This window comes from Eucyclogobius newberryi, unplaced genomic scaffold (genome assembly GCF_026437365.1).
Source record: "Eucyclogobius newberryi isolate DKJ021-1_F unplaced genomic scaffold, fEucNew1.0.hap1 SCAF_13, whole genome shotgun sequence".
NCBI classification, from domain to species: domain Eukaryota; kingdom Metazoa; phylum Chordata; class Actinopteri; order Gobiiformes; family Gobiidae; genus Eucyclogobius; species Eucyclogobius newberryi.
Genome location: NW_027315757.1, coordinates 29,099,139 through 29,126,120, shown reverse-complemented (window position 1 = coordinate 29,126,120; position 26,982 = coordinate 29,099,139). Strand labels below are relative to the sequence as shown.

The 26,982-nt window shown below is 44.6% G+C and overlaps 1 protein-coding gene across 3 annotated transcripts; it reads right to left on the bottom strand.

The window, feature by feature from the left end:
- Positions 1-19: 19 nt before the first annotated feature.
- LOC140358471 (CREB-binding protein-like) lies at positions 20-26,269 on the bottom strand. 3 transcript variants are annotated; one of them, XM_072443324.1, is made up of 31 exons: positions 25,413-26,269; positions 19,204-19,787; positions 17,399-17,566; positions 17,091-17,310; positions 11,823-11,936; positions 10,831-11,043; positions 10,662-10,752; positions 10,458-10,589; positions 10,243-10,360; positions 9,967-10,141; positions 9,827-9,889; positions 9,269-9,378; positions 8,997-9,185; positions 8,544-8,918; positions 8,299-8,466; positions 8,048-8,219; positions 7,861-7,979; positions 7,530-7,769; positions 7,335-7,423; positions 5,957-6,037; positions 5,821-5,877; positions 5,665-5,742; positions 5,515-5,582; positions 5,287-5,437; positions 5,031-5,177; positions 4,838-4,951; positions 4,597-4,762; positions 4,262-4,429; positions 4,027-4,188; positions 3,647-3,928; positions 20-3,546 (listed from the first exon to the last, which is right to left on the bottom strand). In XM_072443324.1, the coding sequence occupies exons 1-31, from the start codon at positions 25,507-25,509 to the stop codon at positions 871-873; spliced, it is 7,587 nt and encodes a 2,528-aa protein (XP_072299425.1). In that variant the 5' UTR covers positions 25,510-26,269; the 3' UTR covers positions 20-870. The 3 variants fall into 3 exon arrangements, with proteins under 3 accessions (XP_072299425.1, XP_072299427.1, XP_072299426.1); XM_072443326.1 differs by having other exon boundaries at positions 8,544-8,915; XM_072443325.1 differs by having other exon boundaries at positions 17,091-17,307.
- Between the last annotated feature and the right edge of the window lie 713 nt (positions 26,270-26,982).

Here is a 26,982-nt window from a genome sequence, read left to right as displayed (position 1 = left end):
TGTACAAAGCAACAACACATTCAGTGGCACACAGGTTTATTTAACAATATGGTAAATAAGTACGAAATGAGACATTTGTGAATTTGTACAGTGATTCTTTGTTATTTTCATAATATTTACAGTACTGTCTAGCTGCATATTTTACATTTGAGAACAGTTCATAATCAATTCAAGTTTAATGCAAGAGAAAAAAAATGCTAAAGAACTTCGGAAAGAAATCAGCAGTCAAACAGGTAATTCCCACCACAGGCAAAAGCTTTTTGCAAAAACACGGCCATTAACTATTTCAAGACAAATACTGGGAAGGACCAGTAGAAAAACAACATTCGGGCACCTGTGAACATTAAGTTTCAATGCAGGCCAGCACCTGCAAGTTGTGTTTGTGTGTGCAATAATTATTAAATCTGTACAAATATGTTAATAATCTCCCATAGACTTTGCAACAGGAAAGAAATTAAGGCTTCCCCAAAGGCAGTCTTTATGAAAATGGCATATCGGAATAAATTAGCCAGGAAGGGAAGTGAGGAAAAGGTGAAGCCTGGCAAAACGTTTTTAACAAATATTTTTTACAGTTTTCTCAACAAAGGGTACAAAAAACACAAATGATTTTTGGTGCAAGATTTTGATACAAGTCCATAGCGTAAAAACTAAACAAATTCTTTCAGAACTGGTTAAACCAAAAATGTGTCACCGTTGTCTTATTTATAACAGCATCAATTAATCACTCAGGAAGTAAAGCATCATTTGATGGAAGGAAACGTTCACAGTCTTGAGGCCTCTGATTAATTAATTGCTTGCATTTTGCAACTTTAGCAAATACAAAATATTTCAGTTGAAAACAGAACAAGGCCCATCTTCTGTCTCCAAATGCTACAACCCTTCAATAAATTTCTCTAGAGTGTCTCCTGTGGTGTCGCCCCCTAAACTCATGTCATTACTCAGCCCTCTGTTTGGTGTGAGCTGTGGCAGCATGGCACTCTGCTCCTGCGAGCTCAGGTGCCCCTGCTCCATGCCGCCAGACATAGGTCCGGCCAGGCTCGGGTGGGGGGAGGTGGAGTGGAGGGTACCGTGTTGCGGTGAGGGCTGGGGTTGTATTCGGGGGGAGGGACTCGAGTGTGACTGCTGCTGCGAGGGTGGCCGTGGCGACTGAACCGGGGCGGGGGAGCGTACTTGATTTCCGAGGGCATTGGCCATGTTCTGTCCGGATAAGTGAGCTCCAGGGGGCTGGCCCGGGAGCATGTGGGGCTGTGGGCTCATGGCGCTGTTCTGGGCAGGAGAGCCCATCTGCTGCTTCAGCATTTGTTGCTGTTGTTGCTGCTGAAGCATGCGCTGCTGAAGAAGGTTGTGGTGAGCATCCATACCCATGCCAGGCTGGCCCATGCCAGGCTGGCCCATGCCTGGCTGCCCCATTTGGGATGTAGGTGGCAGTTGGCTCATGGGCCCCCCTCCTCCTTGCATAGCCAGTTGCTGTTGCAAACGTAGCTGGGTATAATTGGGCCCTGGCTGTTGAGGAAACTGCCCATGAGCCTGCTGCATGCCCCCCTGCTGCATCCCACCTTGCTGCATCCCACCTTGCTGCATCCCCCCTTGCTGCATGCCCCCTTGCTGCATGCCCCCTTGCTGCATGCCCCCTTGCTGCATGCCCCCTTGCTGCATGCCCCCTTGCTGCATGCCCCCTTGCTGCATGCCCCCTTGCTGCATGCCCCCCTGCTGCATGCCACCTTGCTGCATGCCCCCCTGCTGCTGCTGCTGCTGTTGTTGCTGCTGCTGCTGCTGCTGCTGCTGCTGCTGCTGCAATTGCTGCATGCGGAGCATCTGCTGACGATATATTTGAGGGTTGCCATTCTGATGAGCGTTCATCATTTGTCCTTGTGGGCCCATGGGCACCATGCCTTGAGGTCCAGGGAGCTGCTGTGGAGCTGGCTGCTGAGGGGACACCCCTGGCTGTTGCACCTGGTTGGCCATGGGCTGCATCCCCACTTGGGCCCCCATCATGGCTTGAGGGCTCTGTTGAGGACCCTGCTGCTGGGCCTGGTACTTGAGAGTCCTCTGTTTGATGAAAGCGGCCATGAGTTGGGGATTGGATTTGAGGATACTAAGAACCTGTCGCTGCTGCTGGGGTGACGTGGGAGATTTGAGGGTGCGCAACAATTCCTGCAGGGCACTTGGAGCAAAGTTCCCAGGCATGCCCCGAGGCATGTTCTGCTGCTGTGGAGCCATTCCCTGTGAAGGCCCCTGAGGATTCATGACGCCAGGCATTTGAAGGCCCTGCTGTGGTGGCATCATAGGCCTCTGCATCAGCTGACCCTGGGGGGCCATGGGGCCTCCCTGAGGGGGCTGTGGCGCCATGGGTCCCTGCGGACCGGGCCCCTGTGTCTGAACACCTTGGGGTCCTTGCATCCCCCATTGGCCCTGCTGAATGGTCTGCATCACATGAGGACCACGTGGGGCCTGCATTTGCCCTGGCATTTGCCCAGGCATTTTGCCCTGCATTTTGCCCTGCAATTGGCCCTGCAATTGCCCCTGCAATTGGCTCTGCAATTGGCCCTGCAATTGGCTCTGCAATTGGCCCTGCATTTGGCCCTGCATCTGGCCCTGCATCTGGCCCTGCATCTGGCCCTGCATTTGGCCCTGCATGTGGCCCTGCATCTGGCCCTGCATTTGGCCCTGCATCTGGCCCGGCATGGCTCCCATCATTCGAGGGTGGTTCATGGGCATTCCATTCATGGCATAATTCTGCTGTTGTCTGGCTTTAGCGACCATCTCGATCTCTTTGGCGACCTTCAGCGCAGCGAGCAGAGGCTGCTGCTGCTGCTGCTGCTGTGGCGGCTGCTGTTGGTGTGGCATGTTGGGCAGAGGAGACTGCTGCTGATGCAGAGGAGAGGAGCCAGGTTTACCATGGGACACAGGTGTAGAGGGCTGACTCAAGCGTCCGTTGTTGGGAAAGCCTTGGACCATATTTGCAGTGTGTGGTGGTTGCTGTTGTGATGGCTGATTGGGCATGGACTGGGGTGGTTGGGGGGTGATCGGCTGCTGCCCTGAGCTGGGGGCATCGGGGACAGCTGAGGTAGGTGGTGAAGGCATGGGCATGCCTCGTCCAGCCATAGTAGCCATTCTGCGCCGCATCAACTGTGCTTGCTGGAATCTCTGCTGCATCTGCTGTTGAAAGATTTTTTGCTTGATATTGAGACAGAAAGGCACAGGACACTTGTTCTCCTGACAGTGCTTGGCGTGATAGCAACACAGAGCGATTAGCTGCTTGCACACAGGACAGCCACCGTTGGTCTTGCGCTTGCAGCCCTTGGTGTGCTGGACAACCCTCTTCATCTTCTGGCAGGATGGCAGAGAACAGTTGGCATTGCGGCACTGGCAGGCGTGGACCAGAGACTGGATGCAGCGCTGGATACTGAGGCGACGGCTCTCCTGTGGACTCTTTGAGGCCTCATTATTCTGGCTGTTGCCGTCATCATCTAATCCAAGACCCCACTTAACCATCTTGTGCTCATGTTTGGTAGTGTTGTAGCAGTTAATGCATAGGTCATAGTCCTAATGGGACAAGGGGCGAAGAGAATTTGTTAGAACACAACTTATCATAAGAAATGTTTCTCTTATATACTGCATTTCACTTTTGGATCTGAAAACTCACCTCACAAACAGTGCAGTGCCAGCGGGTCTCAACGTGGTGCTTGCACTCATTGCAGGTGTAAACAAAGCGGTCCTGGCCCTGGTTATGTAGCTCCACCAGCATGCACATGGTGCTCCACTTGGTCCTTCTCAGAGAACTGAATTCCCAGTGTTTGTCTCGGGCCAGAGTCAGAAAAGCATCGCGGCCGTCCATCAGGTCACAGGACATCAGAGGGTCCGGGTCAGAGATGGGGGGCAAAGTGTTAATCACAGGCCCAGCATGAAGGTGAATCACAAAAAATACCTGATATGGACAAAAAGACAAGAAAATTGTTATTAAACTTTGGAAAGGCTTCAGAGACCTGCAGGGACACAAATGATTACCGTCAGTACTTCTCTTACCTCCTTATGTTTTTCCATTGTGGCATACAGCTTTTGGGACAGATCGTTTGCTACATTCGGCATCCCAGGTTTTTTCTTGTTGGCTCTGCTGACACTGCTCTTGTTTTTGTTTGTTTTTTTATTATTTTTCTTTTTACCATTTTTGCTGTCAGCCTGAGCTCCCTAGATGTACATTGAAAAGATGTTGAGAACAAAGCATTGGGTAGTAAACATGATTCTCTATTATTCATCTAACCTCCACGGTCTCGGATGATGCGGTGTTCTCCTCCTTTTTCCTCTCCTCCTCCTCTTGCTCCAGCTCCTTAATGCTTTCCTCCAAGACATTAGGCCAAAAGTCGCCCTCAAAATACGGCAACTCATTGGCACTTGTCAGCCTATCGTCAGTTGCCTGCTTGAAAATATCCTGAAGATATAAACGTTCATGTCGATCATTGTTAATGCTTATTTTAAAAAAAATATATCTTTCACAAAATCATCAATGCATATACGGTTAGGGTAATTGGGCATTTGTCTGCATTAAGCCATTAGAAAGAATAGGAAGAGAGGTGCTTATATATATATTTCACAGACCTTATAATCATGAAGTATCCTTTCTGCAAACGCTTTGTCCAGCATTTTTCTGTACCACTCTTGCAACCTCTTGGGTTTAGGAATCTTTTGATCAGGAGGATGGCAGTGAAAGATGTAGTCATCACCTTCACTGGGTGGACACGCCCAGATATGACCCATGACATACCTAATAATACAAACATTTTAATACCACACATTGCCAGAAACAGATACTGACCTATTACTATATACAGAAACGTACCCTAGTTTCTTCACATACTCCAGGTAACCTATCAGGATCTCATGGTAGACCGCAGTTCTTAACAGCCGCGGTTTGAAGAAGTGAATACTGTCAAGGTATGAAATGTAAACCCGCCTACGACAAAAGGATAACGGTAAGTTAGACCTGAGTGAAGCAAAGTCCCACATTTTTGACAATTGCTGAACAGTCCTACCTCGTGTTTGGAAATGGACATTCAGAGCCATACTCTTGAACGTGCATACCAAAGAAACAAACATCAGCTCCGTCTATTTCTTCAAATGCAAAAAGTGCTTTGGTTCTGTAAGGGAAAGTTTCGACCATTTCACCCGTGTCAACAAACCTGCAAAAGACAAGACTTGTTGAGAAAGCAATAAATCCATCTGACGTCTTTGTGTGGAAAACGTCACAAATTATTGAGTTGTACAAAATATGCACAATCTATACTTTACCTAGACTTCATGCCAGGCTTAATGTCAACCAATTTATCAGAACTGGCCACCACTCGCACAAAAACCTCCCCAGCTTCTGGATGGTTTTGTCTTTTTAAGTATTTATTGACTCGATCTTCAAGGTAAGTACCCAATCTTGTAGACGGCAATCCTTGAGGAAAAAGAAATCCGTACATTCACAACATTGTATAAATTGAACTTTTTTTCCTTTTCTTTTTTTTTACATACTTTTGGCTGAAAATTTGTTATCCTTTCTAGTTTTTCCAGACTTCTTGAGACAGTTGTCACAGATAAATCTGGAGAAAACAAATTTGGCAGACATTCTGTTTACCGGTAGTTCAACACATTTTAAATAAACTATATAAGCAGAAGACCTACCCTGTGGGCCAAATGACATCATAGTGCAGCACACAGATCTGATGCATCTTCCGGCCACAGTCTTTACATTCCACAAAACTGCAAGTAAAATATATGAATAAGTAAATGGTGACAATGGGAGTCCAGTTGATAGGATAGACGGCAAAAATAACTCACGGTTCAGCGTCTAAAGTGTCATTCTTCTTCTTTTCAAATTGCTCTTTGGCAATCATACTGCAGAAAAGAGAAATTGGTCATCACATTTTTGTTTAACCTAAAAAAATGTTATAAAAGCAAAGATGAGATTTCTTACGTCTGGGATTGCGATGGGTCCTCCCCCAGGGTCACACTATTGCCCTGGATCTCATTGAAGCACTTTTCGCAGAAGTGATACCTGTCGGCGATAAGGCCATATTTAGGTGAATTGCGGGCAGCACACACAGTAGTAGCAGCACAGGGGGCACAATGCAGAGTGAATGGAGAACACAGCAACAACCCATAGAGCATGGACAGCAAACAGCACAGCCACAGGTTAGTCACAATGTTTATCATTAAGACTCAGCCATCATTCAAACAGGAAAAGAAATGGAGGTAAATGCTACATGCTTTCATTGTATTACCAGAGGTGGAAAGAATAAAGAAAACTTAAAGCATTGTTAGAAATACAGGACTGGCGTAGTAAGAAATATTACAATAAAAAAACCTATACAATGAATTCTGGATTTATGATTTATTACTTCCATCTCTGTAAGGCCATCATGATTTTGTCCCATGCATAGAGATGAAAATAATGATAACTACAACAGGTAATGCAATGCATAAGGACATCAGTCAAATAAAAGGAACACTTTTTAAAAATTGAACATAAACTGGTTACACACTTGAATTGTCTGCAAACCATACTTGACAGGACAGAAACAACACAATAATGTGGGGGACCAAGAAAGTGTCATGTGATGTGATTTTTAACTTATTTAGAGTGAAAAGGGAATAAAAATAAACATGTAAATAAAATCCTGATTGTAAAGGCCCCACAGGCGCGGTGTAGTCACTCTGCAGTGTGAGCTTCAGGTAAGGAGCCTTTTCTACAGTTTATAAGCTGTCACCAGGTAACGGGTGGTGCTGTCTGGCTGCTCTAATTGGCTGCTGTAAAGTTGATCACAAGTGACAATCGTAAAATTACAACATATCAGAACCTTACAATTTGAGGTTTTGGAGTTGTGACACGCCAAACAGAAGTAACAGAAAGGTACCGACAATACAGGCATAAGGAATGCCACGGCAAATAATCACTTACTCTGGCCGCACTCTCTCCAACTCAGAGATGCAAATCAGACATGAATTTGGGCTAAAAATCCTCTAGAGCAGAGGGGCCAGGCCAGTCTAGTTCAGGGGGGCTTCAAGGAAAACAGGATTGGGAGCATTGTGTGAAGCAAGTTTTAGTGTGTTAACCAGGAATCCTTCACCTCAAAATAACCTTTAATACATATATTTTCCACACAGTAGATACATTGTGAAAATCAATGCTTCAAGACATTGATTTGACATTTTATTGACAACTGAACTGCAGTAACAAGTTCTACACAGCAGGGGGAGCAGTAATCTGGGTATTGCATGGACACCATGCAGAAAAATACTAGTCTGTGAAAACACTAAAACTGAGTGCGAGTCCGTGCTGCTGGCGACATTACCTGTTTTGGTAGCTGTAGTAAGTCCCATCCCTGGAAATGGTACACAATTGTTTGCCATAGCAACACAATGTCTGAGGGGAAAACTCAAACTGAGGAAAACAGTACAACAATTTTACATTTACAGAAGATATAACAATTTGGTCTTCATTTAGGTCTTGAAAAATACATTTCCATAACTTGCAGACTTTTTCTCACCTTGCGTCCACAGCAGTAGCCCAAGCTCTGCATGACAGGATCAATCTCTGACTCGAACACTTCTGCCAGTTTAGTGCAGTATTTGTAAACTCGAGAGGTCTTACGGTTGTACAGCCAGGCATTGTTGAACATGAGCCATATGTCGTCCACATACTGCCAAGGCTCTTGGTACTGACCCGTGTCCAGTTTGCGTTTAATGGTTGACAAGTCAATTGGAGTCTTTATTATGTCAAAATAGTCCTAAAAATAAAGAATAGAAATATTTGAGGTCAGTCGAATGCAAACACTTTGTATGACTTGCGTCAAACTGGATGAATTGATGGAGACATACAGGAATGCCCAGGAGCATTGGGTCTACAGGTTGTCGAAATGGTAAGGACTCTGGGTCTTGTCTGTACAGAGCCTCTAGTGTTGGCATCAGAGCTTGTCTTAGTTCCTCTGGCTTGAAGACTGAACACACAGACAATCAAAATCATGAGCACGTTAGATAACCCAAAGCTACAAAATGATTTGCTTACCCTTTTTACGGTTAGCTGCGGCTGCTGACGTGCCGCTAGCCTCATTCTCCTCCTCTTCTTTGGGTTCCTTCTTCACCTCTGGCTTTTTCTCCTCAGTCTCCATTGGTTCTTGCTTTGGCTCTTTTATCTCCGGCTCTTCCTTCTTCACAGGGAGGGGCTTGGTTTCCTCCTCCTTCAGAAAGAAAAGTTGTTTACTTATTTAGTAAAGGAGAATCATGGGTAAAATCAAATGATCACAAATTGCGACATACTTCAGTTTTTATGTCCGTTTCCTTGGAGGAGGAGGTGTCGTCCTCTTCCTGTTTTATTTCAACTTTGGGTTCAGCACTGCTTATCTCAGGTAAGGCCTGCTGGGATGGCAGTTCAGCCACAGAGCCAGGAGTGGGGACTTTGTCTACACTTGCAGCTGCCTGGGACATCTAATTATGAAAGAATGATTTTAATATAAAGTTGAACAAATTCATCCCTGTATTTTAAACAGTGTATATGACCTCACCGGTGTGCTCGGGTGCTGTGCCTGGGCTGAATGTGGTTGCTGTAGTTGGGTGGGTGCTTCAGGCGGGGGATGAAGAGGAGTGAGCGGCTGGACTGGCTCAGAGGGCGTTCCCGCAGCAGACAGAGGCCCGGGCAGGTGGTTTGGGATGTGGGTTGGAGTAGAGGATGGGCCCCCTGTGGAGGCTGGTGTAGAGGGCTGGGCCAGGATCTGGGCTGATGCTGGAGGGTGATGTTGCATCTGCTGCTGAGGCTGCAGTCCGGCAGAACCATTAGGGGGTGGGGTGCTACTCAGGCTGGACTGGGCAGTTGAACCACCAGGCAGCAGTGTCCCATAAGAACCCATTGCATTTAAGGAAAGGTTAGAGTTTTGTACCTGCTGAAAAAGACATAGTGAGTTTATAAATTGCATACAACAGACCATATTATTGTGTAGTGAGTGAGTGTCTCCATTTACCTGTGAGTTAGGAGCCTTTGCCATCGTCTGACTCAGGCTCGCATTCACATTCATTGACCCTCCTGGTGCTGTAGGGAACTGGCCCTGTTGGGACATAAATTGCCCTTGGTTGGTTTGCTGCCCAACCATATTGTTAGGATGATTACCCATGATGCCTTGAGGTTGAGGCATTCTTGGGGACATGTTCATCTGAAGAGAAACAAAAGGATAGGTACTTGACTTTAAAAAGGGAAGTAAAGTCAACAGTGTATAAAGAGTATGACCATTCTTACCATTGGGACAGAGTTCAGATTCATTTGCTGTGGATGGTTCATAGAAGGAACGTGTCCTCCCTGAGACATCTGCGCATTTGGCATTGCCATAGGATTAAACTGGTTCATTCCTGTGGGTAAAGCACATTATTTTGTTCAACCAGTGTGAGTATAAGGAGTGTATGCATTACAGTTCATCATACCTTCATAGTTAATACAATTCAAATCCCATGTGGGATGTGCAGTGTGAAATAGATAGAAACCAAATACATATGTTCAGCTCTATCAAACACAACACATACGAATGACCACAAACTACTAAGAGTTTTTTTATGCATAAGGCCAAGAATTCTCCCATCACAGTGTGTGTGCCATGGTGTTGTGTCACACTTTTTATTTTTTACATTTTTGAACCATTTATAGCTGTATGGACAGGTGATGCTGATGATTTGGAGAAAGACTGGGGGGACTGGGCTAAACAATGCCAAACGCAATCATGTCAAAATGATGACTGTATTTAAACATTATACTAGCAGAAAGACAGGGAAAGTTTGTCTTATTTAAGATGTTTAATCTCACCTTGAGGTCCTTGCATTCGGTTCATCATCTGATTTGGCATGTTGGGCATGGATACAGGCCCATCTGTGGGGAAAACAGACAATTAAGCACAATGCAACACTGACATCAAAAATAAATTGTTTAACTGTATGTGTACTAACTGAGAGCACGAACAGCCGGCCCTTGGCCCATGCCGTTGGGCTGAGATAGTCCAGGATGCTGAGGACCAGCAGGACCAGCCATGCCAGGCTGTTTCTGGATCCTTAGCCGCTTTTTCTCTTCCAATTCCTTTTGGATTTTGTAGATTTTTTCAGCAAGAAATTGGTAATACTCATCCTTCAGAAAAGTGTATAAAATGTTAGAAGGAGGCACTCCCACATTTCCCCCCACATCTTTTTATACCAGTAATTCATAATATAATATATCCTTAATGTTACCCTGCTGTTTGCAGTCTCGTACATATCCCCCTCAACTTTTCTTGCATATGCCACAAGGTTCTCCATCCGCCGGTCCCTCAGTGTTTGTGGGTCTGGGGTGGGGAAGATGGCATGTACACTGCGGAGAGGATACAAACTTAGAGAAAGTACTGAAAATGCTACAACTGAGGTCAAAAACAATAAAACTGTTTTTGTTTGTTTGTTGTAGCTCTTACAGTTTGTGCACCAGGTGGGTGCGCAGGTCCTGAGTGATGTGCTCATGCCAAGGCTTTCTAATCCCAGATGTCACAAGGGGCGTGGCAGCAGGCAAGTTTCCTAAACTTCCTGTCCCATCTGGCATCAGCTGACTATAAAGGGAAACATGCATCAAGATCAGATATCGAGTAATGATGAATTTTAAACAAGTTGAAGGGACGCACTTGAGTGCCGCAGGTAGAGAGTCGTGGAGCAGGCCAGTCTCTGAAGATGGGACACCCATGCCTCCTCCCATTTTATTCATCTGATTACCACCTGATGTAACAAGCAGAGGGTGTGTTTAAAATTAATGATATAAGCATTACAAAAAATGTATTAGTCGTAACAACATACCTATAGAGTTCATATGCTGGGAAGCTTGGTTTTGGCCCTGAACCCGAGCAGGGGACTGGTTCCCATAAGTCAGACCCAGAGCGTCAAAAGCCTTCTGCATGGAGCTGGGGTCCATATGTGTAGAGGCGCTGTTGATGGCTGTGGCACTGGATTGACCAGGGCCCACATTGTTGACAGCATTCTGCAATCCCGCTCCAGGTGAGTTAAGTAGAGCTACAGAGAGGAAAAGAAGCTCTTAGCTCTTCTAAAGCAATTTTCTTTCTTTCTCTCTTCCTTTCAATATATCTTTCTATTATAAAAGTATCATATATATATAAATATCATATATATAATTATTATATTTATATATGATTATATATATTTTTTAAAGTTGTAGATACTGAACAATTGTCTACATTTGCCTACATCTGTCTAATATATCTAAATAAATGTGGGCATAGAAATAGGTCTAGTAACACATTTTTCTTGTTATTGTCTAGTTTAAATTAAGAACAACTGCAAAGTGCCATCGTCAACAGCATCAATATTAATGTCATTACAGGGTTTACATTAGGAAATCTACCGTGTAATCATTTAATTTAATTATATTTCATAACATCAACTTATATAATAAAAAAAATATTATTTATAACTTTCTAAAAATAAAAGCTCTATATAAAATATATATTATATAAATATAACCCTAACCCATTTTTAAAAGTCTAAAAGCAATGCACCATTATCTCTGTTTACTGCAGCTCACTGGGAGCATGCTACCTCGGTGGGGGATTTAAAGCCGTCATTGGGCCTTAGACCAATCAGAAACCAGTTTGTGAAAAGGCCCAGCCCACTGGTGGTAGAGCCACAACGCCCCTCCCCCAGCGTTGAATTACAGGCCCAGCCTTTGTGAAGGAATCCTTTGCAGAGACGCACAGCCTGCAGATGGCTCCATATTGTTGAACAAATGCTTGTATTTTAACGTGAGATTCCGATACTGGATGTGCGTTACTAACCCTGTTGAGTTCTTTTGTCATTGGCATTTTTCAGAGGTAAGCAGACGGGGCAGTCCTGTCGTGTACAGTTCTTCCAGTGGGAGATGATCTGTCTGGAGGATGCACAGTGGGCCACTAGAAGGAAAAAACAAAATTATTCTTATAGATTAATTGATTTCAATGCATTTGTGTATACCACAAATACATTATTATTTCCTACTCTTCCAATGCATAAACTGTATTATAATGGTAGAAATGAATTAAATTATATAAATGCAGTAATTGTTGCAAAAGTTGGAAGATGTTTCATACAATACTTAAAATCCCTTATATTCAAACATTTATTGTATTGTAGAGAATAAATAAACAGCAGCCATAGCCACACCGAAGTACACCGAAGCGAGGCTGCCAATTTACCTACCTTATTAAAAGGCAGGGTTTGCAGCATGGGCCCTTTCTGGTTTAAAAAATAAAATACAATCACAACTGAATCTGTGTTGCCAGTGCCTTAACCTGCAGATAGAGGACACACGCGTGTTTTTTAAAAATTCTTAAATAAAGTAAAAGGCCAGGCAACGTTTCATGTTCAGCTCAGAACCTCCAGAATTCCAGGCTCACTGAGCAGCAGAGGCTGCACTAGCTCCGATTCATGACCAGTGCATGTGCTGGGCTTTAGGTGGAAACCATTCAGAGAGGGGACGCATAGGTTTAAACAAACTGAATTTAGAGATCAGAACTGGCAACCAAAATGAGAGATTCGTGTGAGGCTCATTAAACCAACCAATCATCTATAAGGCTTCTAGGGTTGTTTTCACACTGCCACTAGTTAGGTCAATGTAAAGGCGCTTTCACTATCCCAGTGTGAACACGCCAGCCGCATTCTGGTGCGGGTCGAGCGTGGTGTGAAAGCAGTCGACCTCGGGTCGACCTAAACGTCACCGCACAGTACGTGATGAGAGCGAAAGCGCTTGGACTTTGATCAAATAATGCATGGATTGTGTACATTTACATGAATGGACGCTGCAGGGCAGTCCATTTGCAATCTGTATCTGGCAAGAACCGGCGAAAGCACCGGAGAACGTGAGCATGTGCGTGCGCATCCACAAGGCTCTTTTCGCTTGAAGCCCGTTGTCATGGAAATAAGTGCGGCGGTCAGCTAATGACTCGCGTGGCTCATGGTGCCGCGTTTTGGGCTGAATGAGGAGCGGTGCATGCGAATAGGACCGACAAGCGCTACAGCTGCTCCAGGGGGCGCTCTCCCATGTGTGTAAAGACCTAAATCACAGTGTCTAGAACTGAAGTTGTGCTTCGTTAATGATTATCATGAGTGCGACTTGTTGTTATGTGTCTCACTGTTTTTAACTGAAGGCACTACAGTCCAAAAGACAAATTTCCTCATGGGGAAAATAAATATATTGTAATGTATGTTTTGAATGTCTCCTCCTGCCCATCTGCGCAGTTAAGCCTTGGTTTGTCTGTGAGCGCTTCGTAAAGCATTGCCCACATCAGTGTCTTTAGCCACAAGTGAAAGAAAAGCCCAGAGTGTATAACACCAGGGAAGAGAGCCTAAGCATCCACTGGGCTCTGTTTGCTTGAAGCCCGTTGTGGAAATAAGTTTTGATCAGCTCAGCTGATCACCTCTCACATGGCTCATGATGCAGTGTTTGGGGTAAATGATGAGCGATGCTGAAGTAAATAAACTAAATCTAGTGCCCATTGGGACATCTCCGCAGAGCACAAGTGAAAAAGCTTAGAGCTGTATTTTGCCCCAGATCTTGGCGGCAACAGAAGCCTTTTGCTAGGGGGGGTTCCAGGTCGGGCTCCTGCAACCTTCATGCCGTTAGTGCTGGCGTAAAGAGGCTGTACTTGGCCACTGGAGGCAGGAGTGGGATGGTGCAAGAACATATATAACTAGAAAATCTGCAATGGCTGAAGCCATTGCTGGAGTTTCTGCGTCTCTCCCTCTCCCCCCCATCTCCCTCTCACTCCCTCTCTCTCTCCCTCCCCCCCTCCCTCTCGCTCTACCTCCCTCTTCCCTCTACCTCCCTCTTCCCTCTCCCTGTCTCTCCCCCCTCCCTCCCTCTCCCCTTCTCTCTCTCTCTTGCTCGACTCCGCCACAAAATTCTAAAGAATAAAGCCTAAAGAATAAAGTCTAAAGAATTCCGCAGACACTCATAATGCCCAAATTCATTTAAATGGGGAAAAAGTACTAACACTTTTGAAAATTAAAAAATTCTGCAAAAAGTACAAGTTGTTTAAATGTCAAAAGTAATAGCACACGTACTAACTGTGAAAGCGATCATAATGAGGTATAACATGTTGAAATCGGTTGAAGCGTTAAGGAGTTGAAACTGGCTAAAAAGGAAAATCAACACAAGATTACCTGTTTTTGACAGAGAGCCCAAACTACTAAAGAATAAAGCCAAAAGAATAAAGTCTACCTCTCCCCCCCTCTCTCTCTCTCTCTCCCTCCCTCTCACTCCTTCCCTCCCTGAATAAAGCCTAAAGAATAAAGTCTACCTCTCTCCCCCTCCCCCCCCTCTCTTTCTCTCTCTCTCTCTCTCGCTCGACTGGCTCCGTCAAAAAATTCTAAAGAATAAAGCCTAAAGAATAAAGTCTAAAGAATTCCGCAGACACTCAATGCCCGAATTCATTTAAATGGGGAAAACTAATACTTTTGAAAATTCGACAATTCTGCAAAAAGTACAAGTTGTTCAAATGTCAAAAGTAATAGCACACGTACTACTGCGAAAGCGATCATAATGAGGTATAACATGTTGAAATCGGTTGAAGCGTTAAGGAGTTGGAAACTGGCTAAATGGAAAATCATGGAAAATATAATAATAAAAAATACGAGAAATACAAGAACATATAGTGCCTGCGTGACATCACGCAGACACTCAATGATACCATTTGATCCAATGACTGATAACTGTGGCATTCAAAAGCACCACCTGTGTGTGATGTTTGCAGTTATGGCCTCATAGCCAGAATGAGCCATAAAATAGTTCGATTTTCTTGTTTTTCCATTCATTCTTTCAATAAATGCATATTTTCAATGTAGTTTGACTGAAAACTGCTTCACTGCGCAAGTCTCGAGTGGGAAAGATACGCTTGAAGTGTACTTTGAGTTAACGAGAGGCTTTGGCTGCATCCCAGGGCACGGCGCTTTGGCGTGCCGTCTGCAGCCATTCCGCTCGTGCAGTGCGTGTCAGGCGTAACAGTCCGCTCAGTGCGCCGTGTATCTGTGGGGTATCACAACGCCGCATCGCCGCATTAATGCCATACTGACAAATCCGAGCATCAAATAACTATCTCCTCATGTTTGTATCCGCATAACATGCTCGACACCGCTTTGACAACACGCGCAGTCAGAAACTATTCTCCGTGCTTCAAACTTCCTCCTCTGCATCTGTGAGGCGAGCTGTGAGCGGGGGGCGGGGCAGACGTCCGCGCACACACACACGCACACAGGGACGAACTGCACCGGGACAAAGTGTGTACACGGACAAAGCAGATGGTGGTCAACAGAGTGTTTCCAACAAGTATATCAGTTTGTAACGAGTTGGCCACTGTCCAGGATGTACCCCGCCCAAGGCCCGAAGTCACTGGGATAGGCTCCAGTCACCCGCGACCCCGAAAGGGAACAAGCGGTAGAAAATGGATGGATGGATATCTGACTTATCATTTCATCACCCAATATGAAGAAGATTTAAAGGCGCAATGGACGATTTTTCGGTGATTTGAGAACGCAGACGGAAGTGCGCATGCGCACTCCACCGTGCGGACTGATACAACACACACGTGCGTTTGTGTATTAGCACAATGGAGTGCATCGCATCACTCGTCTCCCGTAGATTTCTGTCCACTTCTGCGTCAGCTCGAACTGTCTTTCTCCGTCTTCATTTTGCCCCGTACACTGAGGGAACTATATTATGATAGATCCATGCGCTTAGGCACGCGGAAACGTGGGGACGGACCGCACGAGGCTGCAGGTGAGCGATAGGTGCGTTTTATGATTGATACGTGGCAGGACAAATGATTTATCCACGCCACGAGGAATTATGATAACAAATTTGATGAAAAAAATCATCCATTCCACCTTTAACTAAAATATTATTAGAGCCTATATTAAGTCCTATATGAAATAGAAAATGTGATAAACTAAAAGAGGCTACATTTGTTGCAACTGAAATATTATTATTTACAATAAACAAAAAAGTGGGAATACATTTTCATTATTTCACGAATCGTGACAGAATTGTCTATCCATCCATCCATCCATCCATTTTCTTCCGCTTATCCAGGGCCGGGTCGCGGGGGCAGCAGTCTAAGCAGGGACTCACTCCCAGGCTTCCTTTTCCCCAGACACTTCCTCCAACTCCTACGGGGGGATCCCGAGGCGTTCCCAGGCCAGCCGAGAGACATAGTCCCTCCAGCGTGTCCTGGGTCTTCCCCGGGGCCTCTTCCCGGTGGGACATGCCCGAAACACCTCCCCAGGGAGGTGCCCAGGAGGCATCCAGAACAGATGCCGGAGCCACCTCAGCTGGCTCCTCTCGACATGGAGGAGCAGCGGCTCTACTCCGAGCTCCCCCCGTGTGGCCGAGCTCCTCACTCTATCGCTAAGGGAGCGCCCAGCCACCCGGCAGAGGAAACTCATTTCGACCGCTTGTATCCGCGATCTTGTCCTTTCGGTCATTACCCAAAGCTCAAGACCATAGATTGACCGGTAAATTGAGAGCTTTGCCTTTCGACTCAGCTCCTTCTTCACCACAACGGTCCAATGCACCGATCCGCCTGTCAATCTCATGCTCCATCCTTCCCTCACTCGTGAACAAGACCCCGAGATACTTGAACTCGTCCACTTGGGGCAAGGACTCCCCTCCCACCCGGGCAAGCCACCTTTGTCCGGTTGAGAACCATGGCCTCGGATTTGGAGGTGCTAATTCTCATCCCAGCCGCTTCACACTCGGCTGCAAACCGTCCCAGTGCATGCTGAAGGTCCGGGTTTAATGGAGCCATCAGGACAACATCGTCTGCAAACAGCAGAGATGAGATCCTGTGGTCCCCAAACCGGACACCCTCCGACCCCTCACTGCGCTTAGAAATTCTGTCCATAAAAACTATGAACAGAACCGGTGACAAAGGGCAGCCCTGGCAGAGTCCAACATGCAGTGGGAACAGGTCTGACAGAATTGTGACCAAATTATATGTCCTGAATATTGAAATTCTGAATCGTTACACTGCTATTAACAACAATAAGATAATGATGTCATTATGCTGACTTACCTTGGCAGGTTTTGCCTGCCTGGCAATGGGTCATGTGATTGAGGACGTTCTTCATGGTGCGGCAGTGGGGCAGACTGCAGGCTCTCATGTCTCCATTGGCCTGTTCCCGCCGCTGACACTTGTGGGCATGAAGCAGCAGAACCAGCTGCTGCTGGATAAGTTTGCGTTTCTCTGGGTCTGCTGTTGGACCTGCCCCTGGGACCCCCACTACTGCCTGCTGCTGCGGGTGTGACAGCAAACACATAAGTAAATTAAAGTTCTAAATAAGGTTCAGTTAGAATTCAACAACAAAATACAATGTGACTCACCATGTTCGGTGCATTTGAAGATCCCTTTAAGTCTCCAGAAAACTGGCTGAGATTGTTTGACAGAGTCACTTTGTTTTGTAGCTGTTGGGCATTGACTCCAGTAGAGGCCATCTGCTGAAGCCCAGTTTGTCCATACTGCTGGCCAAAGAGACTTCCTGACATCCCCATCTACAGCGAACAGAAGAATTCGTATGTATTTGCAGAACCAAATGTTGATTTTTTATCCCAACAATTATTTTATCCAATTATTAATCAATTATTCGCTATAGTTAAAAGCAAGAGGACCTTTGTTTTTTGTTTGTTTCTTGCACTGGCAATGGACTTTCTGTGTAGATTCTGGGCTATTTGCTGAATTTCCACCCAGCTCTTCTCCCCCATTTTACGCTATACTGTCCGATGCGAAGTATACAGGGACAGAAAATCCTATAAAAAGGTGGTGTGCAGAACAAACTACAAGAAGGTGACTACTGATAGTTTAGTATATAAACATTGGTAGGCCATGCAAAAAAAGCTAAAAAAAAAAAAAAAAGCTTAAAAGCAGATTGTACAATAGCCCAACCAATATGGATTTTGGGGTCCTGATATCGATATAAAAAGGAGGTTGGGGTGCAGACAGCGAATATAACTACCAACATATTTAGTGGTTTGATCATCAGTGGTTACAATGGCGGGAGTGTCTACAGAGCCGCGGCACGCGGCCGAAACTGCCATGTTATTTTGTGTCGCGACTCCTGAAACTGCTGCGCTATTTGACCGCGCGGTTTTAGACCGTGCAGGGTTAAGGTTAGGGTTAGGGTTAGCCATGAGGCTATATGGCAGTGCCGCGGTTCCTGAAACTGCTGGGCCATTTGACCGCGGCTCTGCAGCCACGGCCTAAAATGGCAGCTGTTTATAAAAATCCAGGCGCTAAAGAGTATAAACTGAAAAATAGCATATGACATTTGTAGGCGTGTTACACATGCTTTACCTTTGGGAGGTGCTTACTACACTGTACGCTGAAAGTGAACCCAGCATCCTTCACTGGAACTGTGGTTCTGTGGAAGACTTAACTGTGGGAGTGTTGCAGGTGAGCGCAATTTATTACTACTGCTTTGAAAATATTATTTTATCTTTGCAATTGGGTCCTTTTAGATCCTTTAAAATCACAATCGCGCACAAATTGCAGCGACTATTCTGTGCAAACAGTTTGCACCAGTCTCTCTGACGTACTACATTATCAAAGTTTTAGGTCTCATGATTGTACAAAATCAGGCAGCACTCGCTAAACCACTTAATTTGAATTTTCATCAACTACATTTTTTCAATGTGGGTCCAGTAAACAGATAAAGCTTTAATCACTTCACAGTGGCTAATGTGAGAGCAGACAGGCAATGATTACGTGTAGCATTTCATGAGCTGTGCACTAACAAAACTGAAAGAAATAAAGTAGGGTCAAAATTGACATTTCCAACACTCACAGCTTTTAATCCCGAAGTAAGAAAGTCAGTGTTTGGTGAAAAATTATGATTTTGCCAAGTCTGTGTTCCCTCTCACCCAAGCAAGTGTTCAGTGAGCCAAAATGACCCAAGCCGCTTCGAAAGCTAGTACCACTCACGCCCCCTTTGTTTCACTTAAATAGAACACTTAAAGAGATCTTCTCGATCCTCCCCAAAGTGAACAAGTCGAAAAACAAGCCGAACCAAACCGCTCCATAGCAAACTAATGGAAACAAGGCTAAAGTTTGTATAATTGGCTACTTTTGAGAATAAATCCTAAAAAACTGAATTTCAGCAGCAATAGATAGGTCATCGTTTTAAAAATCTTACCTTGTTCATGTTTCCTGCTTGCTGTGAGTTCATTGCAGTGTGAGGGCCCATGTGCAGGCCTCCTGGTGCCAGAGCCTCTGGCAGAGGACTGTTCCCCACACCCGCAGACCCATGTGTCCCTTGGCCTTGATACTGCATTCCAGAACCCGGTCTCCCTCGACCCGGTGCTCCTAGAGCTCCGTTCAGTACCTGCCCCGTTTGGCCCATCACTCCGTGGCCTTGTCCACTGTTCATTAATGCTTGATTGAAACCATTGCCTTGTCCCGTAGCAGAAGGAACCTTCTGAGGCTGTGGAGACTGATGGTTTGGAGATCCGTGTCCAAGAGGACTTTTACCAAGAACAGGTCCAAGCTGGTTGCCCCCCATGCCCCCTTGCTGAGTTGATCCCAGGATGGATGAGCTTCCTGGTCGCAGTAGTTCAGATAGCTGTTTGTGTTTGGCTGCTGCGTCAGGGATAGCAGAGTTGAGGGCAGGAGTCCCAGAGCCTCCTGGGACACTGGAGGGGAACCCCATGTGGGATAAGTCTCCATTTGGGATGAGCTCGTCTGGAAGGTCATTTTCCAAGTCAAAAAGTGAAACAAGATCTGGAAAATATTAAAACATTACAATGCAATGAATATTAAACATCACAGAGATTCCAGTTAAGGTACACTTTATTGTCCCTGTAGGGAAATTTGTCCTCTGCATTTGACCCATCCTCAAATGCTGCAAAAGCAACATGTCAGGAGCAGTGGTCGCTGCAGTGCAGAACCAGTGGACCCATTTTTAGATCTTAGTTATTTTTAGATCTTAGTTATCCTGACCAAGCCAAGCTTGGTCAGGATAACTTTAGCAGGTTATTGAGGGTTTTACCCATGGGCATGTTTTGAGTTGACGAGAGAGACCAAAGACTCAAAAAGGAAACCCACCCAGACACAGGGAGAAACATGGAAACTCCACACAGAAAGACCTGGGTGGCCCGGGAATAGAATATGGGATCTTCTTGCTGTGAGGTGAGAGTGCTATCCGCTCATCAACCATTTAAAAAGGTTGAATAGAGGATTTTTGGCTGATGTCTTTTTTTTTTTTTAATGCGCATGCGCACACTCACCCCAACCCTCCTGTTCTCTCAGAGAGGTTGCCTGCCATCAAACCTCGTGCATGGGCACGCTATAGCTCCGCTGCTACATGTGCGTTTGTTTATTAGCGCAACTGGATCACATCGCATCTCTTGTCTCTGCAGATTTCCTTCTGAGCCAGCTCGAACAGAGTCTTTCTCCGTCATCCATCAGCCATTTTTGTACTTCACGGTCCGAAGCGTGGAGCTACACTGAAGGAACTCGCTGCTAGCTACGCTAAACACACACCGGCATATCAACCACGCATTCGCAGCAAGGTGACCGCGCTGATATCCTGGGAACGAGCCTGCAGGTGTGCACTAGCATGCAGGGAATGATTTAAATGCGGGAAACTGCTCATCTGTCCACGCCTCTATTCAACCTTTAATGTTTAAGAATTATAGTATCTACCAACATCCAATTTTAGATTGACTGATTTTTTAATCCAGAGAAACCATTGCAGATATTCTTTAGCAATACAGTGAGGAAAATAAGTATTTTAACACCCTGCGATTTTGCAAGTTCTCTCACTTAGAAATTATGGAAGGGTAGGAAGGGTAGTAGTTTATTTGCTATTGCTTCAAATAAGTATTTGAACACCTGAGAAAATCAATGTTAACATTTGAAGGGGTCTCGCTACGTACATTCAGCCATCCCTAACATGTTAAACCAAAATGGCCCGCCATAAGATTTGACATGGGGGGGAGATAAAACCATCCCTAAAACCCGACATCATCCCATATTTTAGGTACCGCTATCATTAAAATACTACTTCAAATAAACAAGTCTGGCATTCACACCGCCGCACCAAAGCGTCCAGTTTACATTCAAGATCTATGTGGATGTGCGTCTTGGGCGTCCAGCATTTTTGCGGCGCGTTTTGAGCACCGGACTCTTTGTACGCAGCGCGGCCGTCGCAGAAAAGTTGGAAAAGCTTAACGTTTTTGAGGCAGACGTGGCGCAGCAAACAAAGCGACGATAAAAAAAATCCTCAAGACGCAGCTCTTGGAGCAAATGAAGATATCCACTAAACTCTGCTCACCTCTGAAGTATCTGCGGGAACTCTGATGATCTTGACTATGAGGCTGCCTTTGTCCAATGGATGAAAAGACCAAGAAGAGTTGATGTGTCTAAATGATTTCAGCATTATAACATATTGCCTTCACCAATTAGCTAAAACTGTACCAATTTTCATTACATACAAACATTTTGAATAAAATGGTGTATTATGATACACTGCTCACTGGTAATACATTTAAATGACTGTCTTTGTGTTTATTTTTCATTTCCATGATTCCATAATGTTTTGGGTAGCCAATATTCAAATTTCTTGATGGTGGATAGGCCTATACACCATGTAATAGTATGTTTAGGGTGCATGTACCTTTGGAAATAATGAAGGTACATTAAACCATCTTTGGAGGGAAAATGCAACCCCATATGAGCCATATTTACCATCCCTTTAAAGGATTCTGGGTAGAGCACCGATTTGGTACAGAAGCCACACAATTACAGAGGTCAAACATTTCTTGTAGTTCTTGACAAGGTTTGCATACACTTCAGCAGGGATTTTGACCCACTCCTTCAGTTTCAGCTCTTCCAAAGATTTTCTATTGGATTTCGGTCTGGAGACTGGCTAGGCCACTCCAGAATCTTGATATGCTTCTTACAGAGCCACACCGTGGTTCTCCTGGCTGTGGCTGGGTCATTGTTATGCTGGAAGACCCAGCCACGACCCATCTTCAGCACTGACTGAGGGAAGGAGGTTGTTATCCAAAACCTCGCAATACATGGCCCCATTCATTCTCTCCTTAATACAGTGCAGTAATCCTGTCCCTTGTGTAGAAAAACACTCCAATGCTTCACAGTAAGGTTGGTGTTCTTGGGATGGTACTCATCCTTCTCCAAACACGGCGAGTAGCGTTTATACCAAAAAGTTTTATTTTGGTCTTATCTGACCAAATGACTTTCTCCCATGACTCCTCTGGATCATCCAGATGGTCATTGGCAAACTTCAGACGGACCAGGACATGTGCCGACTTCAGAAGGGGAACCTTCTGTGCGATGCATGATTTTAAACTGTGACGGTATAGTTCATTACCTATAGTAACCTTTGAAACTGTGGTCCCAGCTCTCTTCAGGTCATTACCCAGCTCCCCCCCCTAGTTCTTGGCTGATCCCTCACCTTTCTTATCATGGTTGACACCCCAGGAGGTGAGCTCTTGCACGGAGCCCGTCCAAGGGTCATCTTTAGCCTCTTCCATTTTATAACAATTTCTCCAAAAATGTATCTTTTTTCACCAAGCTGCTGGCCAATTGCCCCGTAGCCCTTGGAGACTGACTGATTTGGGGGGTGGACAGTGTCTTTATGCATCTAACGAGCTCAAGAGGTGGACTTTTAAAAAACAACCGGTCTTTGAGAGTCACAATTCTTACTGATTGGCAGGTGTGCAGCAATATCATGCAAATGAAGTATATAATAAAGTAAAGTATCTATAAATCATACAATGTGATTTCCGGAACTGTTTCTCACAGTGGAAATGCACCGACAATGAAAATTTCAGACCCTCCATAATTTATAAGTGGGAGAAAATCCAAATCACGGGGTGTTCTAATACTTATGTTCCTCACTGTATGTGGGGCTAATTTAGCCAATTTCCTACAAAAATATCATTTGAAATTCAACCAGCTCAATTACGGTTTTTGTCCAGCGCTGCATTTGGAGTGGACGATCTTCACTTTAAAGTACCCCAATAACAATATTGAGACAAAATTATGTCACTCCGGCAGGAAAGTGTTGAAACAAATGCATTAGTTAAAGTTCAGCTATCAGACAAATGTGAAATATCTGTAAAATAATCTGAAATGTGCAGAAATATCTCTTAATATTTTATTTGAACATTTACAACTTATTTTTCAGTTTGTTTTGTTTTTTTAAATCAGCTCTTGTTTAGCACTGTGTAGTGTTTCTTACTAAAAACAATAAACTTGATATAAAAATGTTGCAAATCTTCAAAACATCCATCCATCTTCTTCCGCTTATCCGGGGACGGGTCAAGGGCAGTCTAAGCAGGGACTCCCAGACTTCCCTCTCCCCAGACACTTCACCCAACTCTTCCGGGGGGATCCCGAGGCGTTCCCAGGCCAGCCGAGAGACATAGTCCCTCCAGCGTGTCCTGGGTCTTCCACAGGGACTCTTTCCGGTGGGACATGCCCGAAATACCTTCCCAGGCAGGCACCCAGGAGGCATCCGGAACAGATGCCCGAGCCACCTCAGCTGGCTCCTCTTGACATTGGAGGAGCAGCGGCTCTACTCCGAGCTCCTCCCGTGTGACTGAGCTTCTCAGCCTATCTCTAAGGGAGCGCCCAGCCATCCGGCGGAGGAAACTCACACTCGGCTGCAAACCGTCCCAGTGCATGTTGCAGGTCCGGGTTTGATGGAGCCATCAGGACAACATCGTCTGCAAACAGCAGAGATGAGATCCTGTGGTCCCCAAACCGGACACCCTCCGACCCCTGACTGCGCCTAGAAATTCTGTCCATAAAAACTATGAACAGAACCGGTGACAAAGGGCAGCCCTGGCGGAGACCAACATGCACTTCAAAACAACATTCACGATATATTACCCACCTTTACTGCATAATAAATGTATAATAAGGTAAAATAGCATCAATAGATACTGCATTGCTTTCATATCTACAGTAACCCTTTTCCACTTAAGTGTTCAAATGAAGCATCTTCTTAATAAGCAGTTGATCGGCCCAGATCAAAATATCGGCCTGCGCTGGTGCGTTAAGGCTGAAAACCCCTGTAATTTTTAATATTGTTTCGGCTAACTATTATAAAAGGAGAATTATTACGTAAAATAGAGATTTTAATCATATTATAACTGTTTCCTCATCATTGGCAAACTGAAAGTTGTATTCAGAATGATTCATGCAAGTATTGTCCTGCATTTGATGCTTGAATATTCAGAAAAGTACAGTTTTCACCCACCCCCTATCCCTGCCTACTACCTGTACTTGGGATTATTCAAAAAAAAAAAAAATCCTAACAACGGGTCAAACATTTACGGTGTAATTATGTCAGTTTCAACAATAAAACCATATAAATGAAAATCTGCTGCTTGCTACAGTGGAATGTCACTTTGAAGAGGCGGAGCTCATCAGTTCTGCAGTTTAGAACAGGAAGTCAAAGGACCCTTCTCTAATATTAAGCGATTTACATTGAAAAAAGTTTTAAATCATGATATGTGTAATTACATTTGTGCCATTTGTCCATAAACTAAACTAATTACATCCATGGGCCGAACGCATTCTTGAAATTACTCTCAAACTACTAATTTCATCCATAGAAAGAAGAAGAGGTCAACCAAATAAGAGCAACAACCAATAAATGCTGCTGATATATTGGGCCAATTTTAATTATTTTAATTGGTTCTTCAAAATTAAATGATTATTAACCCCAGTCCCAGCACAGGGAACTGGTCCACATAAAAGAGAGGATAGTAAGGATGTAAACTTTGGCCCAAGACAGCAGTGAAACAACATTCAGAAGAGTAGAAGTTCCTTGTGGTGGAGTGAATCAAGCCTGTACATTATTATGATAGCCACCAACCATCACTCACAAACAAGGTCTTTTACTTTATGCTGCTGAACAACATATTACGTCCAACATTAGCAAGAACATTTTTGGAGGTACTAATGACTGAATAGAAATCGTTTCACGAAAGTAGCACATGGACATAACACAAACAAACCTACTGCACTTTAACACATTCCAGCAGTACAATTACGTTAATTATATATATTTTTTAATAAAAGCAAAGATAAGGTACACCAGTTGTGTCCTCAAATGACACTCTAGTCTAGACCCACAGACATCCAGAGCATTCACTCCATCTGATGACAGGCCACATTGAACTAGGTGAGAAAAACATATATTGAGTTTGAAGCATTCTTTCCAAAACTTGGAAAGGGTGTTCAGGACTAGGTTAAGATGCATATACTGCCATGTGAACAGTGTGAGATAGTGTGAGGAGATCCTGCAGCAGTGATGACCCTGTCAGTCAGTCCGGGTGTAAGAGATGTCAACCTGCGCTGTCTCCTTACCTGGGCCGTCTGATCCAGAGAGGGGCGAGTTAAGCTTGGGTCGTTTTGCAGTGGGGGGTCCAACATCCAGCAGATTATCAGCCATCCTGGTCGTCATTGATCAGTAGTAAAAGCTGGAAAAAATACTTTGCGGCCGCAGGAAAAACAGCCTTGCAAAGACTGTCAACTTTTATTACGGTTTCACGCAGGGAGGCTGTTCGAGAGCTGGAACACTGGCGGATTGCTGCCCGGCGAGAGACGGATCAAAAGAAAGGCAACAGCGCCACGCTTCGCCACCGAAAATCACCCCATGATAATCCAACACCCAACACCCACATAATTATCCCCAATAATTACGCTCCAATAATATTTTAGCTTAAGATCGACGCATTAAAAAAAGCAATTATAAAATATTACAAGCAGCGTGAGTGAATCCCTTTCTTTGTAAACAGTCGGCTTCGCGACCGCCCGGAATCATCTTTTTTGCCCGTAAAAATAAGCAACAATAAATTATAGCTTTGAAATAAATAAAAAGGACAAAAATCAAAAAATATTTTCTATGAGGCGGATCATTTTTATAGCCGCTGTCTCCCTGGTAAACGAGCGTCTCGGCACAGGGATACGGCGAGAAGCGGCGCTCTCTAAAAGGGAAATCAAATATACAGTGAGCATTCGAGACGACAAAAGCCCGTTTAACCCTCGCGTTTGTCGAAAGAGCCGTCGGATTGACTAACGCTACGATTTTCAACGACAAAAAGCCATTTGAGTTCGGTCTGGATCGCTCTGGTAGGTTTTCAAAATTAATGCTCCCCCGAAATCCCGATTCTGAGCCGCGTCAAGATGGCGGCTGTTGATTCCTCCGATACAAAAAAGTTTTTTTTTCTTCCCAGTGAGACCGTAGAGGAGGAGGGGGAGGCGCGAGCGTGACGCCCTGACGTAAACCTGGCCGTGCGTCACGCACGTACGCTAGGTAGCCTCTCCGTGGTAAGCATCAAAGAAAACTGCGAATATTACTGCATTTGCCCCCAAAATGTTCAAGATTGTGTTACAAAAATGAAAAGAGGAACACCTGATCAAAACGCGTACTAAATGCATTGTCACCCAATACATGCCGCAATCACACACTGCCCCGTCGCTGTAGGTGCTAGTGCAGGATTAAAATGGACACACTTCCAGCAGCTAAGTTTATTTCATTTTACCCTTCATTTCCACACACTTAACGTGCAATATTCCAAACATTTACAAGAAAGCACAGTTCATTCATGTATTAAAAATATGGCTTTAGCAAATAATAACATCTGGACAAAATCCAGATATCTTTGCCTAGTTTAATTAGGCAACAGGAGAGTGATCAAAGTTCAGTATTTCTACAGTTCTATGTTGTAATTTTAAGAGTGAAAAAGCTGTCAAAATGAAATGCATGTTTGTTGAAATGGTAGAAACATTCCTTCTAAATACATTCGCACAGTTCAACAATCATACATTTACACACATGCACAACACCAACAATACAGAACACCATAATGCATGCATATACAATAAAAAAGATAATCAAGTACGACACAATACAAAAACATACTGAAGGTTTAAT